Raw genomic sequence first — 24,786 nt, 5'->3', positions numbered from 1 at the left:
TTCTTGGTTGACATTTATTAAGCTCCTTAATTTGAAGATTTGGATCTTCTATATATTTTTTTGGCTCTGACAAATCTTTTCATATTTATTTCTTTTAAGATGAATTTCCTTTTTTGTGTGTTATATTTTATCTTTCCAGAAATTGCAAGTCCCTTATTAGGCCTCTTGAATTTATTTTCTCTTATTTCCTTTTGTATTTCTATATCTTAAACCTTTTTGCACTATTTTCTGTGATATTAAATTTTTTGTTCATAAGCTAAATTAGCTTCTTCAATCTTGGTAGGCTAAATAATTTTTACCATGATTTATAAAGAGGAAAAATAGAACAGATTCTAAACTTTATTAGATAGATTTAGTTATAAATTTGTGTCTCTTATTATGACTTTCTTACCTATATTTTCTAAGTCTGTGTTTATATTAATAGGAACTAGAAAAGAATTTTTAATTTATTGAAGGGAAAATGTGATTGAACTAGGTTCTTTATCACTGTGACAATTTTACATATTTAGAGAATAATTGCAAGAGTTCTAATACCATATTTACATGTATAACTTCTCACTTCTAAAATACTTAAAAACTAAAGAAATGTTAGATTTTAGAAGACAGTGGGTTTGTAACTCTTGTCTTCCTAACAGTTGGTATAGCCATCAGCCTCAGTAGGCCTTGAACAGAATAAAGAATCAGCAGATTTAAGATCTCTCAAAGAGCTGTAGATGTCATTTTTTTCTGTTTTTAAGATTTATACAGTTTACATTCTCTTCTCTATTTTCATTAAAGGTTTGTGAATTTTGGGTTGTGGTAACTGATAGAGGAAGCATTCATGTAGACATAATTTTGCAAAAATATGAAAAATTGCATAATTTTATATAATCTGTATGGCAAAATATTTTTAAGTGGTTCTTTGTATCATTATAAAATATATTTTGAAAAATAGTTTTTGTACAACTTTGATTAATCACTTTTGATTTATTGAATTTTTTAGATGGAGTGAAGCTAGTAAACCCTTTACAATTCTTGTCTTATTTGTTAATTCCTTCCCTATATTATTATAATGAGGACTCTAATTTGTGATGTTAAGCAGTTTATTGCAAATCTCTTGGGTGTTTGGCGTGTTTTGTACGTTTAAGTATGTTATAACTTGCTTAAAAGATAGAATTTCTTGAAGCTGTGAATGTTAAGATTGACTCTGTGATTTTGGGTGAATACTTCATTCTATATAATAAAATAAGGTAATGTATTAAAGGGCGCCAGTACCTGTAACATATACCTTGGTTAATAAACAGGAGCCACATAACCCCATTCACTTTGTATTACTCTCTATTTTACCTGATTCTTCTAGACCTCTGCATTTAAAATAACGACAGTGACCACCATGTGCTGGCTGTTCATTACAGTAGTCTTATTTCTTATATAAATTGCTCTGTTTAGGACGAGTAAGCTCACAGTGTTGGTAGATTTATTACAACACAGCAGTAACAACTTCATAGTCATAAAAGACATTGAATATTGAAGAGGTTTAATTATAATGATGTATATAAATGTCCTTAAAAAGAAGTGTTAATAGAAATAACCTTGTTAGTGTAATCATGCCTTTAACTTGTGAATTCCTTTGTCTTCCTGAAGAGTAAGTTAAAATATCTATCTTCTTTTGGTGATGGGGAGGGTGAGAGAACAGACACACATACAAATCTTATGGTTAAAGGTCAACTTGCAATATGTTTTGAATGTATCTTTCCTGTTGGCTCTTAGATTTCTGTTTGCTATCTTTTATTTTTCTCTCTCTTATGGCCTGTTTTGAAATCTTAACTTTATTATCATTTCCCAGAAAATAGAAATATTTATAAACTAATGATAGGATTATTTGCAAACTTCAAACCAATCCTCATTGCTTGCTTTTTGCTATTAGATACTCCAGGAAAAGTAGCAAGTGACTATGCAAAAAATTGGGAAAAATGCAAAGAGAAAAATTGTGTAATAGCAGATTCTTTTCAGCCTCCTGATGGCAGTTCATGTGTGTGTATGTATACATGTGTGTGTTTTTTTTCCTTGTCAGGATTAATTCAGTGGGAAGTAATGTGACAGATTTTGCCATATGGATATTGATGGACCTTTTCATTTTACCTGGCTTAGTGATAGGTATAAAAAATAATTCTAAACATAATATATGGACCACCTTATTTCATATATTTTAACACCTATTATTTTACTATTATATGTAGGTTGAAAAATACTGCTTTTATTGTGTTTTTAGCGCAAGTATATGATTTCTTGGTTAAAGCTGATCATTCCATAGAAACATTTTAAATGAAATGGCCCCTCAAGAGAAAGATCAGCTTTGTCCCTTCACGGGGGTGTTTAGGCAGCAAAGACCTAGAGTATTATGGAATAATTTGTCCTAGGTCAGGCTGCTATAACTGTGTAAGGACAAAAGCAGAGTGGAAGGAGATGGGAGCATCTGGGACCCATTTGTTTCCTCGAGAGGAGACAATGGATCTTTTTAAGGAAATTGTTGGATAAATCAGTGTCTCCTTCTTCTTTCCCTCTCTTCCTACAGGGTCCCTGTGTTCATGATGAGGACTCTGGCCTATCGCTCATTGGAAAACCTGCCCTTCAGGCTCTTTTATATCACTGCCATTTTTATGAACATTTGAATCAGATGGTAAAGCATTGTTACCTAGGACGGTGTATGTTTGATTTGAATTTTTCTGCTTTTGATAGAAATTCAGAAAGCAATGATTTAAATGGTAAGTACGATATCTTTATATTTTTATTTTTGTAATATGTAACTTGTAAAAACTGTTAAAAATACATATATTTGTTTTAAAAATTTGAAAAATGAAAGTATACAGGGAAAACATTCATTTCCAGCTCTACCACCCAGAGAGATGTATTTTCTTCCCGTCTTCTTTCTCTGTATAGCCTTTGTTTTATGTAATTATGTTCATATCTTGTGTACATTTTTGTATTTCCTTCTTTCACTAAATATTCTGCAAGCATTTTTCTATGTTATAAATTCTTCATGGAAATTATTTTTGACATCTTATTAATACTTTATAAGTTATGCCCATCAGTACAGTTTTATAGTTTCTTTCTCTATTAACGTCTCAAACTTTTTTGGAACTTTCACTTCTAGGCAATGTACAGTTTTTTTATCCTTCTTGTGAATGAGACTTTTTCCCACTATATTTTCTAATTCATTTTGCTCATGTATCAAAAAGTTATTTATTTTAGTATGTTACTTATTTGTCACAATATTTTCCTGAAACCTTTTTATTCCTTTTGTTTGTAGGTTCTTGTAGATTTGCTAAGTATAAGATCTGAGCACATAAAAATAATTATATCTTGTAATAAATAGTAATTTAATAATATAAATAGCTTTTATTTTTAAATTCATTTTTATAATAATTTTTTAGAATCTTGCCATAGTTTCAAACTTACAGAAAAGCTTCAGGAATAGTACAAAAAAATTCTCAAATGTTAACATTTTACTGTATTTACATCTTGCCACATGTGTGTGTATGTGTGTATAAATAAATGGATATGTATGATCTATATATACTCTTTTTGAGCCATTTAAGAGTAAGTTGAAGACATGAAGTTCCTTTATCCCCAAATTATTAAGTGTGAATGTGTGATTCACTTTTCTGTTTACTTCTTGGAGGAATCAAGAAAATGAGATTTGATGAAGTTTTGAACATTTTAAATATCCCTCTTAGAAAAGTGACTCACTTAATTGTTTAGATTTCTCTGGATCAGTTACTTAGAGGATGGCCCTTAAACTAACAGCATTGGCGTCTTCTGTGAACTTGTTAGAAGTGAACACTCAGGGCTTCCACTCTGACCTGGGGTATTGGAGCCTCTGGGGCTGGGGCTGAAGCAGCTGCTTTAGCAAGCTCTCAGTGATTCTTATGCACATTAAAAAAAAACTCTCCTTAGATTTTTTTTTTTTTTTAAATAGTGGTCTATCTCAGAAGCCAGATCCATATAAGTTTTTTCCTTTCTTTAGTTTTGAATTGGTTTCCTGTAATGCGTACCCTTTTAATTAATTGTTACAGTTCCTAGGAGGGTGTCCATGTTAACAGTTTTCTCGTTGTTGCAGGTTTAGATGACTCATTCAAGTTTTGGAGGGCTCCATCTAGGATAAGTCAGGATCGAGATCCAAGTTCTCTCTCCACCTCAGAAACAACGGTACTTGCAAAGAATGCATAAGTCCTTTATTTTGAATCTCTGAAAAAATTTGAGTTTGCCTAGTGGGAGAGTTAAGAATACAAAGTGTAAGGTTATAACAGCTATGATTTATTCGAAGTGCTGTCTGCAGAATTTTGCTAAATTATTGTATTCAAGCTGCACATCAGTCATACATTATAGATACTTATCTTGCTTTTCTGTGTGCGCAAGCCACTCTGAAGTAAAGTAACTTTGTGATCATTAGTGCTATAGGTAGCAGAACTGGAATTTGAACCAGGGTGTGTCTTGCTACGGTATAGCTACACTGAATATCCCTTTAGTTGAGAATTTTCAACCTCTCTTTCCTACCTTTTTTGATAGTACGAAAGTGTGAAAATATGTTTTTCGTTAGTATTAGAAGAGAACAAATCCTACATGTTAAAAATGGTTGATTACCCTGAAATTGTGCTTAAGGGCAGGGCAATATGAAGAACATTCGAATGATTCTAGTGTGGTGCTGACAGCTTTAAACACACTTCTAAATACTTGCATCACATAGAAGTTTATCTGGAATACCTGAAATTTATATATGCCTGTTTGCGTGCCTTCTTTCCTTCCCCTTTCATTCATGCATTAGTTGCTTTTTTTGCAGGAAAGTTTGAAACACTGAGTATTTATAAGGAATGATTGATACTAGGTTTCAGTTATTTACAAACATACAGAATCATTTATTCTCAACTGGGAAATGTTACTTTTAATTTTGAAGTGTTTTTGAAATAATTAGTGTATTATACAACATATCAGGAAGGGAAAGATTTGATACACCTGTTTCCAGGAACAGAAATAATATGAGAATAATAATTATTATACAGACATTATAATGTAAAGATTATGTTTAATCTATCTCCTAGTTTCTCAAAAGACTGATACTTTTTGCTACAGTTTTAAGTCTTTTTTTCCCTAGATTCAAGAGAAGTATTTGTGTTTAGTGCTACATTGGACCTTCATATGGAAAAGTAAGATAATTACCCGAGTTCCACTAGATGTCATGCTTTCCTTTCCAAGGTGGAGATAGTGTGTACCTTTGTCTCAACAAGAGCAGTAATATGATAAATGCCAAACTGAATTGTCTTAATTGGTTATTTAGTTCACAGAAGGACAGCATGAATGTGTGCTTAAAAGTAAATTTTGTTTGTTAGCCTATTTGTCAAAAGGGCTATAGACTAGCCTTGAAATCTTTGTACATATTTTAGTTTTTTTGCTTTTAGTAGGTACTCAGTAAATAATAATTGCTCTAATTAACTTTGAGTTATCTTAGCTATTTTGTGGTGAGCACTGAAGTCGTATTTATCCTATACAAGAAAACCTAAATACAAAAAGCAAAAGCATATCAACCTTTTGAATTTCTCTATTTTGTAATAACATTTAATCTTACAGGTTAGAATACTAGATTTTCTGAGAAAATTTGAAAATATGTTATTTATTGTAGTCATTATTAAAGAAAGAAGCACCCCAATTAAAGTGAAGGTCTTTAACTTGTTTGTGTTTGAATGTAACACAGACTTTTAGAAATATATACCAATGGAATCTTTTCAGTTTTTTTTAAAGAATTTTGTAATATGTGTAAAATTTATTTCTTATTATTTTCTCTAAAGGCTAGTGTATTCTGTTAGAATTTTTACAGAATTTACTTTTTACTTTCTTTTTCGGGAGGTTTCCAAACAACTTTTAGAATGGGTGACTTTTAGTTACAAAAATAGTCTTCGTATCCTAATTCTACTAGTTATATTTTCTTTACCATACCCAAGATGATGTGTATCTTTGTCCCAACGGGAGAAAAATCTGGAGAGTGTTTTCATTCTGCCAGTATTACTTTAAACCAAAGCTGTCAGTACTTAGACCAAGGCATACTTTCTTATGTATAAAAAAATGTTGAAGTTACAAATTGAGGTATAAGTTGAGTAGATGTAAATCTTATTAATCAGCTTATCTGCTTATTTATATCTTTGTTTTGTTTATCTCAGAATTGAGAAAAAATGCAATCCTTTATTGGTTAGTTGGCTGGTTTTTCCATTTTATCTTTCCAAGGAAAGCATCATCTTTTGATTTGGGTCATGTCATCCAGCATGCTCTCCTGGGTCACTATCCATTTTGTGCTGTTAATGCCAAGTTAGGGACTTTCATGCTGTTACCTAATGTGTATTAGTTCCGTTGTTTGGCAAGCTTCGTAAGGATTGTTGGGTCCTGTATGTTTGATAAACTGCAGATAGAGTAAGCAGAGTGTCATTGTTAGCTTTGGGGCATCGCCCTTGTAAATGCTTCCTCAGGAGTGGCCTCTATCGAACTCAATATTCTCCTCCTCTGGGGTAGGAGGATGCAGCCATTAGGTGGTGGTTTTCTTCTCGAAATCACGTTTATATCCAAGATGGATAGCTGTTTGTGCCTCTTACACACCTGTGTGCAGCAACAGCTTTATGACCAAAATTTGATCTCTTCTGTTGTTCCTGAGCAGAACTATGTCTGTATTTTTTTAAATTTATCAATTGTCAAAATAAAATATGTGGGAAATGTAATTCCTTTCTTTTTGAGCCTTTCTTTGTGAAATATGTGATACTTTCAAACTTTTTTCTGGAACACAGATTTAAAGAAAACTGATTTTAGTTTTTCTAAACATTTAAAGAGAATTTTTACACTTAATAGTCTTAAAACAACTGAAAAGCATTGTTACTGTTTTGCAAAAGAGGAAATTAGGGCATGGAGGGAGGTCCCACTCCATGGAGTGCACGCTTGTTCAAGTTCCTAGCATGGTAACTGGTAGACCATTCTTTTGAGTCCAGAAGTATGTTTGCTTCCTCCTTCACTCTAAGGCCAGATGTGATTGATCCCATAAAAGATGGTGTAGTCAAGGGACAGTGAGGTTTCTTTAGAGGGAAAGATGAAATGAAAAGTGGTTTTGTGTAGGAAGTGGCCACTGAAATGGGCTTTACAATATTATCCCCTTCTCTTTTATATGCATACAAACATTTGCAAGGGACTGAAAAGATTCAAATATTCCTTAGGATTCAGTGACCACTTAACAAATGACAAAAGTCTACTTGAGAACATAAAGCATACTTAGACTTTCTAACTAAATATGAAGTTGTGTTGTACTGAAGGCATTAACATTCAGAAAATGCAAGAGGTTGTTTGGAGTAGAATGTGGGACGGAAAGCTAAAGTTTGATGACCTGACTAATCAGATAGGAGTTAGTTAAGAAAGCTGAATCAGCTTTTGGATTTGAAGAGGTAAGATATAAAAGCTATAAAGATAAAGATGTAAGGATATTTCAGCAGCATGGAATGGCATGAAACATTACAACTGATATGAGAGAAATAACGTATTGACACTCATTTGATGGTAGTTAAAATTGTTTTATAGAAGGAAGAGTAGACAGAGGACAGTTTAAGCAGGGATGGATCCAAGAGGCTTTCTATAAGAAAAATAGTTTTGACATAGGCATCACTGATAGGACATACAAATACCTCCAGCATGGTGACCCCAGGAAAACTTGAGGAGGTGGCAGTTTGTGTGATGGTGGAGAGAGAAAGAAAATGTTATACTCTGTTTAAATAAATTTCAGCTACCTGTGGATTATCCAGAGTCTAACAACCTTTTATATTTAGTTAGGAGGAAAATACAAGTGAGACAAGCTCTTGGAAATTTGTGCTCTTAGATTACACACAGGATGGCACAGGAACTGTGACTGTGTTGTGGTGATAATCTGTCTCTTTAAGTGGTCCTTTAGTTAGACATGCAAGAATCGTCTATCATCTTCTGCTCATTCCTTCAGAGAACTTTTCTGAGCTTTCTTTTTTTACATATGTTGTACATAATCCATTTGAATTATGAATCTATTAGTTGAAATAATTTAAACTTCTTGTTATAATTTGGTTAGAATTAATGATTACAAATTGAGAAGCATGCCAAAGCTTTCCTGCTCTTGGGCATATAGAGAAAGGTATTATTTATTAAAATGAACACATGAAGCTTAGAATCTCTTAGAAACCTTTCGTATCTTATATTTTTCCATGTTTTCAAAATGTGGCTAGACTTGTACTTTATTTTTTTCACACTACAATCCTTATTTTCTCCCTTTGTACCTTTTTAAAAACAATTAAATAAACTTTTTTGGCACCAGTACTGCTTTTGAGGGAAGTTGATGAAACTATTACAAGATCATTTTGGCAAATACAATATTCAAGTTCTGAATTAACTTTCAAAAAAAGTTAAAGTGTCTAGTGAAATCACTTGCTTCTGTAAGGCAGATACAAAGAAAATCATTTTTGTACATTGATGCATTTTTGCTTATATGACAGAAATTGTTTTTTACATTCCAATTCTACTTGGATATGGCAAATGACTCTGCTATTTTCAGTGATTTCAAAGGGACTTTCTTAATTTTAGCTGCTTATTTTACACTGAAGCATAATTTAGAAACCTTCTTTAGTTACCAAATCTGCTTACAAACACATTGAAGAACAATTTTTTTCAGTTTTTATAAGCAAGATTTGAGTCCATTTTATTTTTTATTTTCCCTAGTTTTGAGCTAAAATGACAAATAAAATTGTATATATTTGAGATATACAGTGAGATTACTTGATATATGTATATGTGATGAAATGATTACCACAGTCAAATTAGTTAACACATCTGTCACCTAAGAGTCAACCTTTTTTTTTTGTGGTGAGAACACTTAAGAACTACTCTCTTTCAAGTAGACTGTGCAGTGTTATTAACCATATTAACCATATTCACCATGCTACACATTAGACCATATTAACCATATTCACCATGCTACACATTAGATCCCCAGAACATACTCATCTTATCTGAAAGTTTGCACTCTTTGACCAAACATCTCCCCTTTTCCCCAGCTCCTATCCCCTAGCAACATCCATTACACTAATCTGAGTCTGTTTTAGGACAGTACCTTTAAGTAGCATCAGCCTGCTCTAAAAAGCTTGTATTGTCTTTTGTAATATCTGTAAAGTAATAAGGCTAGAAATATATTCAAATTCAGATTTTTTTTGTCTTACCGAGGGATTATAAATTGAAGATCTCAGGATATGTCATGTGGCAGATGTGAAAGCGAGGGAAAAGTCTAGATTGTGATTTTGCACTTAGACCATTCTAATGAATTGAGCAAGTGATAGATACAAGAATTAGACTCTCGCTGTTGTAAGAGGACAACCCTAGTTATCCTACTTACTGTGAGGTACAGAGCAGAGCAGCGAGAAGCTTGACAGGAACGGATGACTTCAGCAGACTAAGTTTGCTCTTAAACTAAGCCAATTCCTCCTCCCTCACCTGGGATGGGGCAGGTGAAGTTAGTCTAGCTGAAGTTCCACGGGGACACAGGGGGATCAGGGAGAAAGAAGCAAGCCTCTCCTCTCAAACAAGGCCAGCCAGCTTTCTCAAGAGGTACGTCTGAGGACTTCCTCTGATTCTAATGAATTTATGCTGTCATGAATGCAGTTCCGGACTGAGAATCCTAATTAGTCTCAACTCAGACAAATCCCTTAACTTGTGGTCCTTTTCTCTAAATGAGGACATGGACTAGGTCAGGCTTTTTGTACCTATAGCTTCATAGGCTCATACTGCACCTTCCAGTAGCTAATACTTAATGCCAAAATTGTCTAGTTATTACTTGGATTTTAAGGTGAAAAGTAACATATTTACATATCGATGTACTTTATCAAATGTAACCAAATACTATCGATTGGAGATTATATCTAAACAAGCAAAGATTTGAGCATAGAACTGGGACAATTTGCTTTAATACTTTTTTGCTTTTAGTTATTAAAATAGCAATATATTAGTTTAGCACACTTAAAAAACAGAGGCTAGTAGAAATATAAATCATCCATAATCAATTTTAAAGCACCATATAAAGCAATCATTGTGTTTCCCCAACCACATGGGGTAAGTTATAATACAATAAGGTACTTTCTAAAAGCATCTTTTCTAAACTTGTGTATCCCTTCTGTGGACTATACTAAGGAAAATCACATCTTTATTAATGCCTGACCTTTGTCATGAATCACAACTTTGCTTTCTTCTAATGAGCCAGGTATTTAGTGGGCCCTTATAAGCTTTCTTTTCCCACACTGATCGTTGAAACCGCAAACCAGGTACCTATTCTATTTATATCAGTAATAAGGCCTTCTTGAGTCTTTATCAGTTGAAAGAATGTTCAGTGAAATGATAAAGGATTTCAGCATCATTATCCCCTTAACTTTTCTTATACAACCAAAAGAGTTGTGGCAGGAGCCAGATATATTAGCTTGTGCATAGTTTGTGATATCAGTCTTGGCATAGGATTATTTTCTTCACAGAACTATAAATGTTGTCTTGATATCTGTTGACAGGAACATTTTTTCACATACCTCTCATTGCCAAATTGTAGGCAAATATATTTTTAAAAATAAACAAGCTTGCCGGGCGCGGTGGCTCACGCCTGTAATCCCAGCACTTTGGGAGGCAGAGGCGGGCGGATCACGAGGTCAGGAGATCGAGACCATCCTGGCTAACACAGTGAAACCCTGCCTCTACTAAAAATACAAAAAATTAGCCGGACGTGGTGGCGGGCGCCTGTAGTCCCAGCTACTCGGGAGGCTGAGGCAGGAGAATGGCATGAACCCGGGAGGCGGAGCTTGCAGTGAGCCGAGATCGCGCCACTGCACTCCAGCCTGGGCAACAGAGTGAGACTCCGTCTCAAAAAAAAAAAAAATAAACAAGCTTTAGGTTATTTTTACCTAGTATCTGGATCTAATACTATATAAAATAAGGCATTTGATGTTTGTTTATGATTGACTTATTTAGACTGAACTTTTTTCCAGATTTACTTTTTAGATTATGTGCTTAGCTTACATTTTTTAGCTGCAGCTTTCTCACTTATTTCTTGGCATCATGACTGTTATACTTACTTAATGTGGTGAAAGATGGTTAAGGGCTCAAGTTAAAAGGGGGATTTAAAAAACTATATTCCATTTTTAGTAATTTCTTCAAATTTATATTCTCTTTACTATTAGAAACTGCAAATGAAAATAACCTTAGTTTTTGCTTTCATTTCATCATGGTAATTCTAAGGTACTCTAAGTGTTAAGATATATACACAATCAATGTACAAATACTGTGAGCTATATAGGATCTGAGTCTGGAATGATGGTTTATAACTTCTATGGATAGCTAATGTTGTGTTGCATGTACTGATATGGAGGCTACCCAGGTATGGGCACTTCATGTTACTTCACAGAAGAGAAATTGATGGTAAGGAAAAGAGTTATCTGACCTCACCACGTAAGTGTTTTTCAACTAAGAGGTGCCAAACACATCACTTTGCGCTTTTTCAGTCTTAGAAGGTCGGTCTGCTCATTATAAACCTGTAGGTGAAATTGTACTTGCTTTCCACGGATTTTGTTATATTTAATGTTGGATTCTGAAGCAATCTCAGCAAACTGGCACAATTTTTTAGTGTTCTTCCTTGATAGGAGGTGAGGTAGAGAAAAATCTTTTAATACTTCTAATTTTTTAGGCACTATTAAAATTTATATGTGCCATTTGGAACATTAAAAATATCTTTATTGTGAATCAAGAAATGCAAAATATCACAATAAATTATAGTTAAGGTGGTATATTTTAGCCTTTCTAACATTTGGGCAATGAGGGAATTGGCCTTATGGGAACCTTAAACTCCTAAATGGGCCTGAAGTCAATACTGCTCCTTTGAGTTACTGATTTATGTAAATGATAACAATTCCTTTAAGAAGTGGAAATGCCATTTAAAAAAACTGCTGTAACTCCCAAGATATGGAATCTTTTCTAGTTATCCTAACTAGTATAATTTTGTTTTAAACCTCCTTGTTTAAGGATATCTTGTGTGTATGTTGCCTGTGTTTCATTTTCCGTACTGTAACATTAATAAGTAAAATAATTTACTGATTCATAGGTGGCACCTTCATTGGGGAGTACTGAATTTCAGCCACTTGTGCAGTCAACAACACTTCTGCCTGAAGCCTCCCATGACCAGTTTGTGGCTCAAGGTATCCTTTTAGTGAAGACATTCTACCTTCAAAAAGAAAAATGACAAGTTGGTCCAGACAGATATTTTGAAAGTAAATGTCTAAAGAACAAAATTTTAATGAAATAAGTTATAGACCATTATGAAATACATTTAGAACCAATATATCAGAAATTAATAAAATAAATGCTCTTAACTAATAAATGGAATTTGGCTCTTAAATAAATAGTCCAATTCCTGTGTGGCTCCTTATTAGGCGCTCGTAGGTATTTGACATTTGAATTTGGGAACTGATGGGTATAACTTAACTTTATTTTTTCCCTTCTTTTGAGAAAACACTTTGCTACAAGTAATCCACTTGAAAGTAAAGCGATTCTGGTTTTAAGTATTTTCTAAGGCTATGCTTCCATATAAAGGCACATAAAATGTATTGAGTCTTTATTTTATTAGAAATGCACAATACACAACTTGGGACTTATTTTTATTAATGGCAATATATAAATTTTGCTCCTTGTGCTGGGAACTGCTTCCAACCCTGCTGTGCTTCAAATTTGCAACTTCGCTTTTTTTTTTTTTAATTCTAGAGCGTATATAAGCCTTATTCAGTAGCATTAAATTTTTGACTTGAAAGGACTATACTATCTAAAAAGAAAGTAATTTTAAACACTGGCATACATATAAGTATATGCAGAAAAAATACTTTCTGAAACATTTAGAAAAACTTGCTGAATTAAAACTTTGAACTTTCATTACAATATTTGTTCCAATAATTTCCTAAACAGTGTTCCATATTGGTTTTTAGTAATTCATGTTCACTATATATAAAATTATTTAACTGTAGAAAATACTCATTTGATCTTCTTAAGAACAAAAGGAGCAAACTCAGATTATTTAAATGGCTCAGGACATAGGGCATGAAATGAAATTCGATCATGAATTTCATGAACATTTATCTCTAAAAGCATGTTGCCTTACTCTGATTTTTAACATCTTTATTGAGATATAATTCACATACCATATAATTCACTTGTTTAAAGTGTATACTTTATTGGTTTTAAGTATATTCAGAGTTGTGCAACCGTCACCACGATCAATTTTAGGATATTTCCATCATCTTGCAAAAAAACCCTATACCCATTAGCAGTCACTCCCTGTCTCCCCCATTCTTGGCACTCTACGGAATCACTAATCTACTTTCCTTCTTTATAGATTTGCCCGTTTTGGACATTTTGTATGAATGGAATCATATAACATGGTCTTGTGTGACTGGCTTCTTTCACTTAGTGTGCTGTTTTCAAGGTTCATCCATGTTCTAGCATGTATCAGAACTTCATTTATTTATTGACAAATAATATTCCACTGTATGAATATATTACAGTTACCCATTCATCACGTGATATAGGCATTTGTGTGGATATACAGGCTTTCTGTTTTTTGTTTGGATTACCTTTGATTTTAAATTTATTTTATTTTCAAGTATTATGCTTTTTTTTTTTTTTTTGGAGGCAGTCTCACTCTGTTGCCCAGGCTGGAGTGCAGTGGCGCAATCTTGGCTCAGTGCAGCCTCTGCCTCCTGGGTTCAGGAGATTCTTCTGCCTCAGCCTCCTGAGTAGCTGGGATTACAGAGGTGTGCCGGTACACCTGCCTAATTTTTGTATTTTTAGTAGAGCTTGGGTTTCATCATGTTGCCCAGGCTGGTCTCTAACCCCTGACCTCAGATGATCCACCTGCCTTGGCCTCCCAAAGTGCTGGGATTACAGACATGAGCCACCATGCCCGTCCACAAATAGTATGCTTTCAATGTATATTTATGCAATTTTACTCTTTGCCAATCATTTCAGCACATATATATGACCAAAAAAAAAAAAAAAAGCATATAAAAGAAAGAATACCCACAGAAAGGGGAGGCATGAACAGAGGATGAATCCTCACAATTTTTTGGTGATATATGACACTATCAGGTATATTCCTTTTTTTTCAAAACTTGGAAATAAGAGATCAGGGTGTCAAATGTCCTCCTTAGTTTTACAAAATAAATTAGCAAGAAAATTGAAAAAATATGTATCAATTTATATTCTGAACTAGCTCTCTTTACAGAAAAATTCAAAAGAGGTTTCTATATATGCTTGCTCTAGAAGTGCTGAAGATATGTAATACATATTTTATGAATACTGAAAGATTTCCCTTGAAATCGTTTGGACAGTTTTCATTAGAATTATCTCAATTTAATTTTTTCCATTTTTATTTCCAAAGATTTATCATTATTTTTTAAGAGACAGGGTCTAGCTCTGTCACCCAGGCTGGAGTGCAGTGGCATGGTCATAGCTCATTGTAGTCTCGAACGCCTGGACTCAAGTAATCCTCCTGTCTCAGTTTCCCAAGTGGCTGGGATTACAGGCGTAATATTTGAGGGGAAAAGAACACAAACTCTCATGTAAAAATGAGCAGAAAACATGAAAAGATAATTCACAAAGGACCTAAAAGTAGCCTTTATCTTTGGAAAAATATTATACAGATTAATACTACCCGAAGATACTTTTTTATTTATTAAATTGCCAACAATTAAGTATTGGCAGTACATTCTTTTGGCGAGGCTGTGGAAAATAAGCACTTTCATACATTGTTAGAGAAAATGCAAATTAGTATAATTTTGGAAGGGAATTTGGCAATAGATAACAAAATTATATATTTACCTTTGATTAAACAATTCCACTTCTAGGAATTCTCTTTTATTTATCTCCAGCAATATAAAAATACATATGTACTTGATAATTTAGCAAGCATTGTTTGTAATTATAAAACATGGAAACAACACAAATGCCTGTAAGTAGAAGGATAGTTTTTGGTAGATATATAACAATATATAGATAATGATAAACATATAACAAAATTACTTATAAATAAAATTTATTTTTAAAATAACAATGGAGAACTACAGCTATTAGAAAGAGGGGGCTGGGCACAGCAGCTCACACCAATAATCCTAGAACTTTTGGAGGCTGAGGTGGGAGATACTGTCTCACGATAGTGAGACTGTATCTCTACAAAATATAAAATAAATTAGCCAGGCATGGTGGCACACACCTGTGGTCTCAGCTCCTCAGGAGGCTGAGGTGGGAGGAGCACTTGAGCCCAGGCTTTGAGGCTTCAGTGAGCCATGATTGCACCAGACTCCAGCCTGGGCAACAGAGAGACCATTTCTCCAAAAACAAAAAAAAAAAAAAAAAAGAGGGGAGGATATCCTCAAACAGATATGGAACAAATTTTAGGAAGTATTGTCAAGTGAAGAAAGAAGCACAATGATAAAGAGTATTTATAGTTTATGATATTTACAGTTTTCTACTTTTGCATATGAAAGAAGGGGAAATTTAAAATACGTGTATCTATTTGTGTAGAAAGAAAACAGGAAGGAACAGCTGGAAATGAATGAGATTAATTATGAGAATGGGTGGGAGTTAGTTAGGAAATAAGAGAGGATGGGAGCAGTGTAGAAGAGATTGAGGGTGGGATAGTGACCCTTCTCTGCATGTATCTTCTTGTATAGGTTGACTTTTATAACCATGTATGTTTTACTTGCTGAAAAAAATAAAATCAACAAAAATGGGAAACAATAACATGGAATACAAACCAATTAATCCAGCTACATTTCACATGAATAGCATTGAAGTGAGAGAGGAAGTAACCCCAGTAACTCTCAGACATATTTTTAGGACTTTAGTCCTCAGACTATTGGCAAAAAGAACTGTAACCAAGCATTGAACTCTAGTTACTAGTTTTATTTTTTGCAGTATTATTAGTTAGAAATTCTGAAACTACTTATTGTGTTCATAAGGCAAGGCAAATAAGTAAATATATTGTAGACAAAGCCAGAATTTTTACTTTCACATAACGGAAATTACAAATATGGAAGGGAAGGAAGATGTTTCATGTTGGATTATATTTGGAGTGTTGGATTATATTTGGAGCTTTCAGTATGAATCAATTATTTTGTTTTTTAAGAGATGAGGTCTCATTCTGTCATCCAGGCTGGAGGACAGTGCTGTGATCATAGTTCACTGCAGTTGCCACCTCCTGGGCTCAAGCGATCCTCCCACCTCCTCCCGAGTAGCCAGGATTAAAGGAATGTGCCGCCATGCCTGGTTCATTTTTAAATCTTTTTGTAGAGATAGGTTTCTGTATGTTGCTCAGGCTGATCTTGAACTCCTTGCCTAAAGTGATCCTCCTACCCTAGCCTCACAAAATTCTGGAATTACAGGCAAATTAATGATTTTTAATTCATAGATAAAATATGTTTATGTGCCCAGGGGTATGTATGTGCATGCATACGTATATACACACACGTTTTCTAGCTTAGAAACAATGACACTCTAAATAGCAATGTATACATTTAGTGCCCAAATCTTGCTTTCCAAACTCCATTCTCCACTTTAGGGAATCGACACTTTGGAACAAATATCCAATTTTAGAGCTTGGGCGAGGAAAGAACAAGATGAACGTGGAACATCTTGCTGTGCCAGAAAGTAAGGGAATGCTCAAAGGTTAATGGAGGTGTTCACTAACGTAGGGTGCAGGTACCTTATTACTGTTCTAAAGTCTAAAAGTATTTTGGAGAAAAGGGAGCTCTCATACAGTGTTGTTGGGAACCACTGTGGAGAACAGTATGCAGTTTCCTCAAAAACTAAAAATAGAACCTACCCTCTGATCCAGCAGTCCAGCTGCTGAGTATATATCTAAAGAAAAAAAAAGTATATCGACGAGATAGCTGCACTCCCATGTTGATTGCAACGCCATTCGTGATAGCCAAGATAGGGAATCAGTCTAAGTTCCGTCAGCAAATGAATGGATAAAGAAAATGAACCATATATGTACACAATGCAATATTACTCAGAGAAAAGAATGAAGTCCTGTCATTTGCAGCAACATGGATGGAACTGGAGGCCATTGTGTTAAATGAAATAAGCCAGGCACAGAAAGACAAATATTGCAACTCATATTTGGGAACTAAAAAAAAAAAAAGTTGAACTCATGAAAATAGAGAGTAGAATGAGGGTTACCAGAGGCTAAAGAGTGGAGAGCCAGAGATAAAGAAGGGATGGTTAGTGGGTACAAAATACAGTTAGGAGGAATAAGATCTAGTGTTCAGTAGCACAACAGGGTAACTATAGTTAACAATAATTTATTGTATAGTTAAAAATAACTAAAAGAATGGAGTTGGAATGTTCCCAACACAAAGAAATGGTAAATGTTTGAGGTGATGGATGTCCCAGTTACCTTGATTTGAGCATTGCACATAGTATGCCTGTATCAAAATATCATGTGTACCCCATAAATATGTACAGTGATTATATATCCATAATTAAAAATTAAAAAATAATAAAAATAGTAAGATTTTACTCTGAAAAAAACCTAAAGATTATTTGAATTTGGACACACCTTTGGCCCCTCGAGTTTCAGAAAAAGGATTGTAAATCATCTTTTTGTTCTCAGTGTCTGAATACGTGGGGCATGAAGTCATGTTCTGCCCTTTCTGACCTGTCTCTTCTGCATACGACAATGTCCGTGTGTACACATCTACACATCTACATCCACACATGGTGGAGGGTGGAGGTCAGGAGTAGTAGGGGTAGCCTGACCCCTAACCTCAAGGTTAAGATGAGCCAAGCAGCTAAGGCAATTCCCCAACTATTATAGATTATCATTTTCAGGAACTTTCCTATGATTATAAGAACTTTTGAGTATTGTACATAGCTGTAAGGTAAATAAAATAATAATTCTTATGTTTATTTTCAATAATAGGTCACCAGGAAAGTACATCACCACGGCCACCTCATGATTCATCTCTTTCTGCTCCCCTGCCCAAACTGTGTGTTTTTGTTACTCCATCTCTTCTTTCAGCAATGTGCAGCCTCTTGGACAACCTCTTGACGATTGCTCCCAGAGACACTGCAAAGGCTTTTCAACAAGCTCATCTCATAGAACTTCTCTGTAGGTAAGAGATAAATACTCCTAGAGAGGCATGTTAGTTGAGATAAATTTACACAAACTGTATTCATGACTTGATACAAGATTTCATGTGACCTGGGAATACAGCTTTATTCTTTTTTAGGCTCATTGAACTCTAGGATTTTGCTTTTGCCAGAATTGTCTTGGTGGTTTTTATTTTACATCTATTAAAGCACTTGTATTAGTTTGTTATCTTGACTATTAAGGCCAAAGAAAAACTCCTGCTTTCTAAAATTCATGGATTCTAAACCTTATTTATCCTCCAGCACACTTAAGGAATATGGTGCTATCCCCTGTTCTTAATGGATGTGAGGGACTTTGGGAATTCATCTTTTTAGTGGTCATATCAGAATAATGTCCCTGGGTTGAAAAATTATTGGTTAAATTCATTTGGAGTTATTTTGTTAAGGGAAATTAAACTTTTCATCAAAAAGTATTCTGATAAAATTTAGGGAAATTAAATTCAAAGAAAAATTATTTGAATTTTTATTACTTATTTGGTATTAATCAGTCTGTAACATAATTTTTCTGAATTTCTAGTAAGGTATAGTAGAAAAGGACTAGATATTGAATTCAGGTTGACCTAGGGTCAAATTATAGTTCATTCACTCAGTAGCTTGCAGCCTTGGGAAATTACTCCCTACTGTGTCATTAACACCTATTTAATGGAGTTAGTGTGAGAATTAAAAGTGATGGTATCTAGGATACCTCCTTAAGTATTACTTCTCTTTTCTTCTGGTGTTCAGTTTATTCTAGCCAACCATACCCACCTCCTTTTGACCACATGTTTATTTGCATTTCTCTGTCTCTCTGTCCCTTTACCTTTGAACATACACCATCTGAAATGTCTTGCGTCTTCTTGCCAAATCATAGTGTCTTCTCTTTCTTTCTGGGATATTAAGAAAACTCTAAAAAATATAAACTCTAAAAGAAGTATTCCTTGTTTCACCTCATTCAATTGTAATTATTCCTTTAACATGTATGATACGCAATGGAGTATGAGTTTGTTCTGGCTTTAATATTTATTGATCTTTTTTTACTGTACCTACTCGGATTGGAAAAGTAACTGCTAGTCAGTTGGCTTTCCTTCCTGGATGCTCCTGCCTGAAGATGACCAAAATAGAGCTCTAGGGATAGGATCTTCTTTGCTTCTTACAAGTCAGCTAAGAGTCTGATGTGGCATTGAGGCCACAGGGGCATTAAAAGACCTTTTATGGCAAAGGCTTATCATATTTCCATACCTGTTTTTCATTTTTGACTTTAAAAAAATCCTACTTGTTTTACTTTATTTTTATTTTTTTATTTTTATTTATTTTGAGACAGAGTTTCACTCTTATTGCCCAGGCTGGAGTGCAGTGGCGCTTTCTCGGCTCACTGCAACCTCCGCCTCCTGGGTTCAAGCGATTCTCCTGTCTCAACCTCCTAAGTAGCTGGGATTACAGGCATCTGCCACTACACCCAGCTAATTTTTGGTACCTTTAGTAGAGACGGGGTTTCACCATGTTCACCAGGCTGGTCTTGAACTCCTGACCCCAGGTGATCCACCCACCTTGGCCTCCCAAAGTGCTGGGATTACAGGCCTGAGCCACCGCACCCGGCCTGTTTTACTTTATTTTGTTTTTTACTTTCTAAATATGAACAGTGTTCTTGCTATTTTAGCCAGTATTTTTGCTATTTTATTAGGAAAATAACCACCAAGGTTCCTGTTACTCATTTGCTTTCTTTCCGAATGGGCTGTATTATATTTTATTCTGCTTTTAATTAGGTTTCCTTAGATATTTTCTTCACAACTCTTTGCTTCTCACTTTTCTCTGACAAGATATTTTCCTGTTTGAAGGTAACCCAGGATACAATTTGAAATTCTTTGAGATATCTTTTTATAAACATTTTCTTTGCTTATAAAGATCCTTCCTCTTGAATTGTATTCGAGTTACCTTTAAACTTCAAATTCTGATTTCTTAATCTTTAATAAAAAGTATACTAATCTTCTGAAGGATTTTCTTTTTCTGATCGTCACAGCATTGCAGATGCTACCCTCATACAGACATGTGTCCAGGAACTCAGAGCCCTGCTGCCTTCATCACCTCCAGCTGAACACACTCAGGCTCAGGTAAGCATCTCAAGTCTGTTTGTGGGTTTGTTTACGTTAGGTGTCAAAAATAAAAATCTTGCTGAGGAGATACTAGTCATAGGAAAAGGATGAAAACCTCTCAAAATATACATGGTATGATGAGATTATTCGAAATATGTTACTTAAAATTTTAATATGGGACATGTCTGGATGTTAGAAAAGAGAGGTGGGGTTTGAAGACCTAGATTCTATTCTTGACTCCATCATTAACCAGCTTGAAATGTATGATCAAGTGTCTGGATATCTTGGAGCACCACTTTAATAAAGAGGGACATTGGTATAGTTCACTTCCTGCTTCTGTGATTTTAGGCTATCTCTGTTATTTACACCAAAGTTAAAGTTGTTAAAATATTTGGTGGCTAAGTTATGGGTATTTTCAAAACCCAATTTGATAAAAATGATTTATTCTTGTTCCTTCACAGATATTTAGTTTTAAATTCTTGCCTATAGCTAGAATCTATTTATAAAACATGCTTAACAATTATTCATGTAGCTGTTGCTAACAGAAATTTTATTTCAAAATCAAATTTTAAGAAGGGCTACAAGATTTATTTAGGAGGTGATGAATTAAAGGTGAAGTAGACCAATATCTCTTGCTTTGAGATGTGTTCTTTGAGCTAAATAAGGCAGACCCCATTACAAAGTTTGGGAATGCTACACACATGGTCTTTGAAGCTGTTGTCCTGGTGCAGTGTTTTCACCTGAGCATGCCTATTGCATAATGACTGTCTCCTCCATTTTTCTGCTCTCCATCCAGCAAATCTTTGTTGAGTACTTGCTGTGTGCCTGAATCTTCTCCAAGTGAATAAAACAAAGACCCTTCCCTCAAGTTGGGAGAATAGATAATTAGAAAATCCATATATGCCTGAAGATGATAGACATCTCAGAAGAAAAACTAAAGCAGGGGACAGGAAGTGATGTCAGTGTTGGAAGGGTAGGGCTATTCCACTTAGGATGATTAGGCAGTGTCGTGGGACCCAAAGTTAGTGAAGAAGCTAGTCCTATGGTCATTGCAAGACCCCTGAGGTTGGGGTATGCTTGGCCTATCCAAGAAACAGCAAGGAGGGTGGAGTCGCTGGAGCAGAATCTATGAGGGCAAGATGAGGCCAGAGGGGCACAGTCAGCTCCATGAAGTCAGGACCTTGCTGGCTGTTATGTTCCATTGTGTTCTGAGTGTCTGGCATAGGGCTTGTCTCATGACAGGTGCTCACTTGATACTTGTGGGATGAATGAATAATAGCAGTAGCAAACATTTATGGGCATTTGTTTTTGTTAATTCATGTAATCTTCACAAGAATCATGAAGTTATCATTAATGCCATTTTATAAAGGAAATGCCTGAGGCACAGAGAGATGAGTGACTTGTCCAAGGTCTCTGACATAGATTCCAACCCATGCAGGTCAGTTCCAGGGCCCACATTCTTAACCACTGCACTAGCTGGCCTTATGTAGATTAAATGCTTCTGGGCTCTTGGTATTTATATAAGATCATTCACTCATTTCAGAAAATTCTTGAGCCTCTGCTTTACCAGATTCCGTTCTAGGTGCTAGTGATATATCCTTGAACAAAGCAGATGAGCATCTCTCCTCACGTAGAGTCTGTGCCATAAATGCAGGAGACAGACAGTGAACAAGTAAATAAAATGCATTGTATCAGATGGTCACAAATGGTATGGAAAAAAGTAATTGAGGATGGGTAAAAGGGTGTGTCAGCAAGGGGAGGGGCCTCCTGAAGGTGACACTTAAGCAGAAAGCTGGGGAGGTGAGGGAGCAGGCTGCGAGTGCCTGCGGCAGATGGGGTGGTCAGAGCCCTGCTGGTGGGGTGATACTCTGCTGAAGGTATGATGTATTAAAGTTTGTGGTCAGTTGGTTGGTATTTTTTTTTAAGAGGGCCGTACATAGAAAAAGAGTTACTTTATCAACTACTCTTAAGATATTAATATTTTATTTAATCTTGAATGTGATCATATACAAAAGAATCTTTAGCAATTCAGCATTTTCTCTATAACACTTCTTCTTGCCTCACCTGGCATGGTTTATCTATTTATGGTAATATTTCATACGTCCAGAGGTCAGACTTGCTATAATTTCAGTAGTGTAGAGTATGAATGTAATATGAAGTCTCAAGACTTCACGGCAGTAAACAAATTAAATTTCAGAAACTGAAGAGTTTGTGAAGCCTGGAGCCACCTACACTTTTATATAAAGTAAGTTGGCAGGTTAGATAAAGGGAGGGCGTATTCATCAGGAGAAGTAGGACAGAACTATTTGTAAATAGTCTGAGACCATTGACCTCAGAGACACATACTCCACAAATTTACAATAGGCTCTCGACTCTTCATTACACTCTTACAACCCCGGAATAAGGTGAGAGGAAAAAAAGTGTGTGTGTGTGTGTGTGTGTGTGTGTATGTGTGTGTGTGTACAGAGAGAGAGAATGACTGATTTCAGAATCTCTTTATAAAATTCACTTATATGTAACTGGCTCATTGCTTGAGGGTAGTGGACAAATGAGACATCACAGCTCATTCTTTAATTGTTACATATTCAGAGGATTATTTTTCTGAAAAGTACTTTTGCCAGTTAATACTTAACAATATTAGCATCAGGCAAATTCCAGAGATGGTTTTGTTGGTAATATTGAAGATGATTTAATTTTTTCTTTTATAATTAATAATAGTATTTTTATGCTGAGGGCAAAAATAGAACATATTTGCATTTTATTTGTAGCAATAACTAGGCTAGCTTCCCCCCACCCCTGCTTATGCACTTTGAAGGGTGTTTTTGTAATCTTTCTTTCTTTACAAAATTATAGACTTTATGGCTTTGTTATACACTTTTCCACTTCTTCCATGATATTGATTTCATAATTTGACTACTTGAAAAATATGGGACTTTTTTTTTTCTTTTGAAACAGGGTTTTACTCTGTCACCCAGGCTGGAGTTCAGTGGTGTGATCACAGCTCACTATAGCCTCTACCTTCTGGGCTTAAGTGGTCCTCCCATCTCAGCCTCCCAAGTAGCTGGGACTGCAGGCCCGGCTAATTTTTATATTTTTTGTGGAAACAGGATCTCGCCGTATTGCCCAGGCTGGTCTCAAACTCCTGGGCTCAAGCCATCTGCCCACCTTGGCCTCTCAAAGGACTGGCATTACAGGTGTGTTAGCTACCACACCTGGCCAAGACTTTACTTCTTTAAATGGAATTCAAAACTTGACTTTGAAAACATTGCTTTGTTTGGTGTATAGTTGACAGTATTAATATGGCTGTTAATGACATGCTTATGAGAAAAATAATGCTTTGTCTGCTATGTGTTAATTTCAGATCTTGAAAAATTATGGTTAATATTTTATTTTTTATTGTGTTACAAAAGTAAAATGCTGTATCACTGAGATGGGCTTTTTATATGGCATGTTTGATTTGACCCTGTCTCCTTTTCAAACAGGTTTCCTTTCTCCTGGAATACCTATCCTCTTTGTCCAGGCTTCTGCAGTCATGTTTATTGGTGGAGCCTGACCTTGTGATTCAGGATGAGCTTGTGAAACCTCTTATCACCAATATCATTGGAATTCTCACCATATGTACCAAAGATGTATCAGGTAAGCTTAATTGTTTTAGTTTAGAATGTAAGTGAATAATATTGAGAAAAAAAAACTTACTCTGTTTCAGATATTCACTTGAAGGTTACTTTTTGAGTTTCTTTTTGCTAGTATTTTGGAAGGCTTTGATAATGTGTTTTATAGTTTGGATGCCTTTTAATGGTACCAATTAAGACAAGTGTGTAGTATAAGAAAGGACTACCCTTGAGTTTTCAGTTTAAATGAGGGCAAAGCTCTCTGTGTGATGTTAGAAAGTACAGTGAGTTCTGGGTATTAACTATTCTTATAAACTATGGCTAAGGCCAAAAGCTTAATAAAACATTCCCAATAACAAGTATAAGCCAATCTAGAATATATCAAAAATTTCCTAAGGTCCTAAATTATTGAAATGTATATATATTTTGTGATCTAATGTTATCTCCAGGGGAAAATATTCTATGATGAAAAGTTGAATGTAATGCTTAGTGGAGAAAATTAAAGCAAAGTAGGATCTTTGTCAAAATCTAATATAATTATTTTAAAAATGGAAACAATCATTTATAATGAAGTAATTGACCATTTGGTAATTCTCTTTGCCTTTCAGTTTTATTTGAACTATGGATTTACTTGGTTTTAGGTCTGGAAAATGAAGTGTGTTATGATACCCAGCAAAGCCAGTTCTCAGCATCTCATCAGTGTTAAAATGATCTCTATGTTAAAGGAATAGTAATTCCTTAGAAATTCAACAAGTGGCAGTGATACCCTAACTAAGCTTATTAGGTTAGACTGGACAAGCTCAACAAGGTGATATCACCCCCAGTCTCTAAGGAGTGAACATTGATTCTGGGGA

The 24,786-nt window shown here is 34.9% G+C and overlaps 1 protein-coding gene across 4 annotated transcripts in view; it reads left to right on the top strand.

The window, feature by feature from the left end:
• Window positions 1–24,786, top strand: part of RTTN (rotatin) — a 202,514-nt gene that overhangs the window by 127,551 nt on the left and 50,177 nt on the right. For all 4 annotated transcript variants that reach the window (XM_034944011.3, XM_063597359.1, XM_063597361.1 and 1 more), the window contains 6 exons: window positions 2,555–2,744; window positions 4,100–4,188; window positions 12,155–12,248; window positions 18,023–18,215; window positions 20,249–20,339; window positions 23,804–23,957. In XM_034944011.3, coding sequence (XP_034799902.1) covers window positions 2,555–2,744; window positions 4,100–4,188; window positions 12,155–12,248; window positions 18,023–18,215; window positions 20,249–20,339; window positions 23,804–23,957 — 811 coding nt within the window. The remainder of the gene's footprint in view (window positions 1–2,554; window positions 2,745–4,099; window positions 4,189–12,154; window positions 12,249–18,022; window positions 18,216–20,248; window positions 20,340–23,803; window positions 23,958–24,786) is intronic.

Source organism: Pan paniscus, chromosome 17 (assembly GCF_029289425.2).
Source record: "Pan paniscus chromosome 17, NHGRI_mPanPan1-v2.0_pri, whole genome shotgun sequence".
In the NCBI taxonomy this organism is placed as follows: Eukaryota; Metazoa; Chordata; class Mammalia; order Primates; family Hominidae; genus Pan; species Pan paniscus.
This window is presented reverse-complemented; position numbering and strand designations above follow the sequence as displayed.